Raw genomic sequence first — 8277 nt, 5'->3', positions numbered from 1 at the left:
TCAAAGACGCATTACGCGAGACATGCGCCGGAACTTTTGAGGAACAGTCTGAGGCTCAACGCTCGTCAGAGTAGGAATAACCGGAATTGCCAACCCCGTATCAGCGTTGAAATACAGATGGTCAATGGTCGTCTCGCGTCTGTAACCACCGCCACCGGGGATACCAAAGCGGTGGTAGACAATGTACCAGTCATCGGTGCCGGGGACGTTGAGGATGGAGTTGTGGCCAGTACCAAGGATGCCTTGGGACGTATCCTTTTGCAGGATGACGCCCTGGTACGTCCAAGGACCGTTGAAAGTCTTGGAAGTAGCGTAGCCGACACGGTAGTTTTCAGATCCGGTATCGTCGATGGAGTACGTGAGGTGGTAGAGGCCCTCGCGGTAAACCATGAAAAGCCCCTCGCGGAAATCGACGAGGCCAGTCATAAGTTGCGCGGTGTCCCACTTGACCGAGACCATGTCATCGTTCAGCTGTGCCACCAGAGGGCTGCCATTGCCCCAGTAAATGTAGTATTTGCCAGAGATCGGATCGTGGAAAGCCGCCGGGTCAATAGCCTGCCCCGTGGTGACGGCCTCGTTGTTGAGGATCATGGCCTCCGGCTGAGCAGTAAATGGTCCCTCGGGGGAGTCGGCTACAGCGACTCCAATCGTCTTCCTGTTCAGAGCTGCGTTCTGGCCGCTAAAGTAGAAGTAGTACTTTTCGTCACGCTCGGCAATGGTAGGAGCCCAAGCATTACCGGTCGCCCAGGGAACGTTACCGTTCGCTCCATCGAGAGTGAGGAAGGGTTCCGCGCTACGGGTCCAGGTGACGAGATCGGTAGACTTCCATGAGTAGAAAGTGTTTCCACCCCAGCCCGGAACCCCGTCGGTGGTGACATAGATGTAGTAGACGCCGTTGAAGACCGCGACGTTGGGGTCAGCATAGAGACCGGGCAGGACGGGGCTACCCATCTCCACGGCGCTGATGGTCCATTCCGCGACGACCTCTTCACCCTTAGAAAGCACGTACTTGACTGGAGCACTCAAGTCGACAGTCGAGCCAGATGCAGGAGATGAGGTCACACCCTCGGTCGTGGTGAAGACAGGGGCGAGAGCCGTAACGTCAGTGCCCGGCTTGACAGGGAACAAGACTTTGCTGTCAGTGGTGTTGATGATGGCCGGGACCTTCAAGACTGAGGCATCGGAAAGGGAGACTTCCGTGATGGCCCCAACGTTTCCAGAGCGTGAGAGGACTTCGGCAGCTGTCAAGGATCTATTGAAAATCGCAAACTCGCGAATCTGGCCCTTGAATAGCTTGTCGCTAGAGTAGACAGACTTTCCAATGTAGTTCGCAGTCGTGACGCCATTGCCAATGTTCTCAGGATCGATGTTGACATCCTCGTTACGAGCCACCTCGTAGCCATTCAGGTAAATGACAGACGTGCGGCCCGAGATAGTGTAGACAAGGTGCAGCCAAGACCCTGTGGGAAGAGAGGAGCTGGACGCTGCTGACTTCTCACCCGTCCAGTTGCCTGTCGTGATGCTGGCTCTGTAAGGGCTTCCAGTGGTGAAGAGATAGCCATTTCCGTTGCCATCGGCAGCGGTGTTTCCAATGCCGTAGATGAAGTATGGTGTCGTCTGAGAAGCATCAAGGAGAACCTGAACTTCGATGGCAATGTCCTCAACGCCCGACAAGATATTGTTGGGAAGTTTGACAAAATCATCGACACCGTCGAAGGTGAGAGCACCATCCACAATAGTAGCACCGCCATTGATCACAGCGTGGTTACCGTTTCCGGAAGCATCTTGAAGCTGGGTTCCATCAACGGCCGAGAAGTCGTAGCGGAGGATCTCGCCTTCAGCTTCGACTGCTCGGCGTGTGGCCGATGAACCAGTCAAAGAGGCAAGCTCGGCAGCGGTCACAGGGATGACAGTTCCGTGACGCGGGCTGGCCGGCAGGCTGTAGGAAGATGATACGGTCCAGTTGGGGTTGCCAATGTCGGCAGTCTCCAAGGGAATGTAGCCTCGGCCGCCGTACTCATCAACGAAGAGGTAGAACTTCTCACCGTGGACGTCGTCCGGATTCGATTTGAAGGCAGTTGGGCCCTCAACAGCGCTGGTCCCAGCTTTCTTGCCGATGCAAGAGTCGATGATGGTCCACGAGTCCAGGGTAGCGCGCAGAGATGTAGAGCTCTCTTGAATGATATCACTGCATCCCGTACCGCTAGCACCTTCGTCCTTTGTGAATCGGTAGTAGGTATCGGCCGACTTGATGACGGTCGAGTCAATTCTCGACATGCCAGCATCCTGCCAGATAGAAGTCTCGGAAAAGGTTACGAAGTCGCGAGTGGTTGCGTACAGCATGCGGTGGTAGGTGCTGCCAGTGCGGTTGACATCGCTGTCCTCGTAGAGAGACGAAGCCCAGAATACCAGATAGGCACCAAGGTCATCGTCGTAGTAAGCCTCGGGTGCCCATGTGTTTCCTGCCTCAGGAGGGGAAACCAAGACATGCCTCTGTGCTGACCAGGTCTTGAGATCGTTGGATTCCCAGACCTCAAGATACCGACTACCGATGCGAACTGAGTCGCCCCAAGATGTGCCTGAACCGATGGAGAGATCGGTCGCAATGAGGTAGAAAGTATCGCCCTCGGGTGATCTGATGAGGAATGGGTCGCGCAGGCCCTTGGTGCCGTATGTTGAGGTCAAGACGGGCTGACCTCCGTTAAGCTCAGTCCACTTCAGGGCGTCGTTGCCTTGACTAGCGGCGAAGTAGATCTTCTCTCCAGCAATGGAGTTTCCGGTGAAGTAAGAGAATGCGTAGCCCGCAAAGGGATCAAGGGCCACGGCTTTGCGGACGGAAGCGACAAGCTCTCGAGTCTGAGAGCTGCCTTCGTAGTCGATGGAAGCGGTGAGGGCCACTTGGGTATCCTCGGCCTGTCTTACGACAACACCACTGCTTGAGATGACCGAGGAGTTGCTTGCCCAGGTGACATTGAGGCCGTCAATGGTGGAGGGTAGGTACAGGTTGCCACGGACATCGTCAAGGTTGGTAACGGTGATAGCGGCAAGAGCTGCCTCAACCTTTGCGGTGTTGTCGTCTTGGCCTCTCACAGTCGCCGCGAGGGCGAGTGCAGAGGAGAGCCAGAAGTGAAGCGACTGCATGACTGGGATTGCTCAGAGAGCCACAAATCGTCACCTTGAACACCAAGCCAGAACATGTATCATAGGATCTCCTTCTCACTTTATATATGTAGCATTCCTGTAGTCCGGCCCCGACATACGCAGGAGCGGGATGATCTCCCACATCGCTGGGTCAGGACAAGACAAACCGTCCGAGACTTTGGCCGGCCGGCTTGGGTAGCACTGCGATGGATATTGCGCCCATAAACAGCCCAATGGCCGATCATTGCCTCTTGCTATTACGCAAGCCTCATGCTAGCAATGGAAGATTTGCAAGTTCACTTGTGAGGAGCAAGCGCAGCAGTAAAGGCAAAGCGTCGTGGAACGGTTACACCGAAAGCCCAACGGGAACTTGCGGTAGTCACATTAGCTACCCCGAATACCCCTGTCTCTCCGCACTTTGAATACCCCACAATCTCCAAAGACAACCGGTGATGATGCGCATCCCGGCTGTTGATGGCTGGTTTGCGGGGAAGTCGCAGCCGGTGAGGAGACTAGGACACGATGCGCCCGAGTCAGGCAGCCCGGCGGTGCTCAGGTGACTGAGTGAAGATAGAACACATCAAGTCAAACTCTTTGACGACAGACTTCTTGACCTTGAGGTTGACAAGATCTTTCGAGAGAATTGATCTGACTGAAAGCCCTCGCGGCAAGCATGACGTCGGGCTGAGATGTGCCTCTTCTTGTCTCCAAATCGGGCGTAGTTATCACAAGCATGGTGCCCTTGATCGTGGTGGTACCTGTCATGGAGAATCTCCTAGATGCGGTCAGATTCTTTCACGTGCCTCCAGGGATGGTGCAATAACAACTCGTATTTTACCGGCAATAGTGGCATGGTCTGCTGGGTAGGGGGGAGAAAGTTGGAAACGGACGATGGCTGGGTGATTTGAGCAGGGGAAAGCTGTTCGTGACATCGCAGAAATGATGTACCGAGGCAAAGTTACCACGCGCTCGAATCAAATTGCACCCGACGTTACGATTTAGGCAAGTCGCCGCCCCGCAAAGCGTCCAAACCTTGACTTAGAGTTCCTGTCACCAGGCAGCGCTCGGGCCGAAGCTGCGCGATGTTATCATCAGACCAAATGAAGTCTGAGTTATTTTCTCACAACCAAGAAAGCCTTGGAGCCTTGCCTGAAAGCTTTCCTCTGCCAAGTAGACCCTTGATCGTAGCAAAGACACGCAGAAGATTGACAACAAAGTCAGACCCAATGGGTCTTCTCATATCCAGGGATCAAGCACTTCACGTCCATACTTGAGCAGAATCCTGCCTCTGAAGAGTGTCTCGAGTATTAATTTTCACTAATACGTAGTGCAATCTCTCGTAAAGAGTCCAAGTGTGAGGTCAGCTCGATAACGAAATCCAGTGGCATATAGCTAATGATAAGTCAAAAGCGACGGGCGTTCTCGTTCTTAGTCACTAAAAATGATCGAGAGTGGCGTGGAATTGACAGAGCGTTAGAGGTGACCAGTAGCAGACAAGATGGTCATTTTTTGTCGAAGTCACTTGCCTGACTAGGAAGCTTCCGACGGAAAGCTGTAAGAGCAGAAGTAGGACACAATGAAGAAGGAAGCCCCGTTCGCATTTTCTGAGAAGAAGTAGTTATAAAGTGACATTGGAATGACTTCTGGTGAGGTGATGACACCACAGCCACACACACATCTTCGCCATCGTTTCCATATTTATCAAGGGAAAGGGTCCTCCAAATCCCATGAGACATCAACTAATCACAGTAACTTCCACTGTCACAACATCCACTGTCATAACATCCCCCTCCACTAGTGTCGAACGTAGTCATCATCAACCACGGTGTTGGATCGTATTTGTATGTCGAGCTCGATGGTCTATAAGCAACACTTCGTTCTCCCCGTCTAGCATCGCGAGCTTCCACCTTAGCTTTCTTTGCTTTGGCCTTCTTCGGTGCCTTTGCTTCTTTCTTGATCGTGGCTTCTTGGCGCTGCTCTTGTTTCTCGGTCGGAAGGCTTTTCTTCGGATGGACCAAAGTTCTGAGGCTTTTAATCAAAGCTTTGAGCCTGACAAAGCCTTGAGTCTCTTGAGTGATGGTTTCTCTAGGCGGCATGACGAAAATCGGAGGGGTTACTGAGAGCTCGAAATGAGTGGATCTTGGAATAGAAGTTTCGGATATATTCGTTTGATATGGCTCTGGAGTTCGGTCTACGATGAGGTTGACGAGGTTTGATGGCGTTAATGATGGAGTTGATGGTATTGATGATGAGGTTGATGATGAGGTTGATGTGTTCAAGTTTATTCGCCATCTACCTTACGTGTCATTTTATATACAAGAAAGGATGGCCATCGTTGAGTAATCCATCGACAATGTCATCACTTCGGCACGTCCGCTTGACGATATCTAAAAGGTGCTTGATATTTTATCACCTGATGGTGATGTGGTCGGTGAGGTTCTAGACATAGAGGTTGCGTAGTGATGTTGTTCGGCAATGGCCGATAGGTTCAGATCAACCCCAGCGTCACGGACATTTTGAAATCCTGGAATTAGATAGGTTTCCGTTGAAAGAACAGGTGCTTCCGGCCACTGGAACTATGCACTATTCAACGCATGATCTGAGGCTAGAAGATCGTATATTTCATGCTGAACTACCTAAGTGATTATCATGCTCATTGGGGAAAGTCGAGGATGTCGTGGTGCAGTGGAATTAATCAACTATTACATCATGTTCGCTCGGGGTAAGAGGGTGGAACCAAGATTATCACCACGATTCTTACGACTGTTTTCAAGAGATAAACGATGTAAAAACACATCAGCGACGCATAGTACCGAATTCATTGGTCTTAAGGTCAGTGGTGATCAGACTGGTATTATACGCTGAACTCTGATTAAAGGCATTACTTCTACAAAAGTGACAAGAAACTAAGACTTTCAAATCGCATCGAAGGTTTGTCTTTAGAAGTGGACATGAATGAGAGTCCTGAGAGAACATCAGGTAGACGAGATATGGGTGTTTGTTTACTTACTTTTGTGAGTGACGTAGGCCCTCTCGATCCAATACGCATCATGCGGCGAGATTCTGCCCGCGTTCATGCAGGTCATATGATTAAATACCATGATGAGTGCTTCTAAAAACACGTGCACATATTTTCAATCTTCAAGGTTCTCATTTCATTCATCGGACTGCTACATTGTGTAATGTACCCAAGGTAGGCGAACATGATCGTTCCTCATTCAACGTCAAGCTAAATATGTGCGCAGCGACCACAGGCCGCAATATGAGATGATATGTACAAGAACATCTGGCCAAAGGTTCTGACTTGAGAATAAGATACGGTCCAGGGTTGATGTTGGGCCCGAGGACCCGTGTGGTTGCTCGGCGATGCCGTGCGGCTTGCGATGAATCGTAGAGGTATCTTATCCGGAGCAGGCACCTGCCTTGACGGGCTCGCAGCCGCCGGCACATCCGGTGTACATCTGGCACGGGGTCTTGGCGTCGGTGCAGACGTTCTTGAGGGTGGCAGTGTCGCCGTAGTTGGAGTTGATGCCAACAACTTCGCCTCCGTTGCGGGCGGTAGTGCCCTCGACGTAGACGTTGCGCTTGCACTGACTGCTGCACTGATTTGGAGAGACTCGAGTCAGCATAACTAATCCAGTAGATCATGAGACTAGACAGCAAAAGACTTACGTTGCCGCAAGAGCGATAGACCTTGCCATAGCTTTTCAGTGTTAGTTTGGTTTCACCTAGATAATACACGAAGATCACTCACTCGTTCGCGTCTGTGTTACACAATTTTTGTTAGCTATGTATCCCAATAAATCCAATAGAGCACTGCTTCAGAATAACTCACAGAAGTTGATAATGTTCACGGTGCCGCAACCGTTGTGTTGAACAATCTTATCGCTGGCCTTGTAGGCGCCACCACCGATGATCCAGGTGTGGTCGCCAGCCTTATCGTTCTTCTGCACCGGGTGTCAACTATGCTATTCAAAGAGATTTGTTCACTGCTCAACTCATTACTTACAACAGTGATGGCATCCTCACAAACATCCTCGAACCATACAAACTCGAGAGTGCAAGGACCGTCGCAGTGAACGCCCTCCTTCTGGTTCTTGCCAATAATGGCATTCTTCAGAGTTGCGCCCTTGCGGAGAATGAAGACGGCATCAGCATCGCCTAGGCGGCTTTGTCAGTTCCCAACTAAGGCTTATCACGGTGTAAGACAGATAGCATACCTCCTTCACCACTGGTACAAGCACCAGAACCACGGTCGAACCTAGCCCAACCACCGTCGTAGACAGTGCCAGCGGGAACCTCAATGTACTTGCTGTTGGTCTTTGTGGAAGTCGCAGTGGGAACACCGCCCTCGTATCCGAGACAAGCGAGGGTGCTGGGCACGGTCGCCAGCAAAGCTACGATGCTAGCCTTGGAGAAGTACATGATGGCTAAAACCTGGTTGATCACAATGCTGGAAGGCGGGAGTATAGCCAATCGTAATGAGAATGGAATGTCCTTGCTCAGTTAAAATGATAAGACTCTACCCAAAATGACAACACCGGACGATGAGCTCGCATTATATAGAAGACTCAAGCCAATTCTTCTTTGCCAACTCTCGCAGATTCCGAGTCAAGACAAACAAACAAGCTTAAGATATTATGCATACTCGATTGGTGGACTTATGGTGGAGGATTCTGACTCCTTGACGCCTCATGAACTGGATCCAAGATACTGTCCGAATCCTACGCTGAGAAGAACACACAATAAACAAAAACAGGAGATTTTATAGGCGATCCAATCATGTTTGAAATTCGACGAGAAACTGTTGCGAATTCAAGGCTCAGAGATATGGCTGAGGGGGTAAGCCAAAGGGGCGCACGCGAAATAGGAAGGACTCTGGAGCTATTTCCCCTTCAATGGTAGTTTGTAGCAGCTGGCCCTTGTTTCGTGTGGTATTATAAAGCATTCAACTTGCGTTGCCAAGATCTAATCAGGATCCTGCCATGGCATTTTGTCAAAGGTCACATTATCTGCTTGATAGTGCCAAGAACAGCCATGTGGACGGAGAAATTGCCTACTACCGTGCGCCCCGGTCCGGGTCCCCGGTCCTGCAGATTTCCCCCAGTCAGAGCTCCTCAAAAACTGTTCCGTCCG

General features: G+C 51.1%; 2 protein-coding genes across 2 annotated transcripts; both read right to left on the bottom strand.

The window, feature by feature from the left end:
• On the bottom strand, positions 1-3141 carry HER10_EVM0003045 (glycosyl hydrolase family 43; the record flags this gene model as incomplete). Its single annotated transcript, XM_035472733.1, has 1 exon — positions 1-3141. The coding sequence occupies one exon, from the start codon at positions 3139-3141 to the stop codon at positions 1-3; it is 3141 nt and encodes a 1046-aa protein (XP_035327757.1).
• Positions 3142-6542: 3401 nt separating this feature from the next.
• HER10_EVM0003269 (pectate lyase F) lies at positions 6543-7566 on the bottom strand (the record flags this gene model as incomplete). The annotated part of the gene is made up of 5 exons (XM_035472951.1): positions 6543-6707; positions 6814-6869; positions 6977-7088; positions 7151-7302; positions 7362-7566. 5 exons carry the CDS (start codon positions 7564-7566, stop codon positions 6543-6545), a joined length of 690 nt encoding a protein of 229 aa, XP_035327783.1.
• Positions 7567-8277: the final 711 nt, after the last annotated feature.

This window comes from Colletotrichum scovillei (genome assembly GCF_011075155.1).
Source record: "Colletotrichum scovillei strain TJNH1 chromosome Unknown Contig00010, whole genome shotgun sequence".
In the NCBI taxonomy this organism is placed as follows: Eukaryota; Fungi; Ascomycota; class Sordariomycetes; order Glomerellales; family Glomerellaceae; genus Colletotrichum; species Colletotrichum scovillei.
Note: the sequence above shows the minus strand (reverse complement) of the source record. Positions and strands in the feature narration are given on the sequence as shown.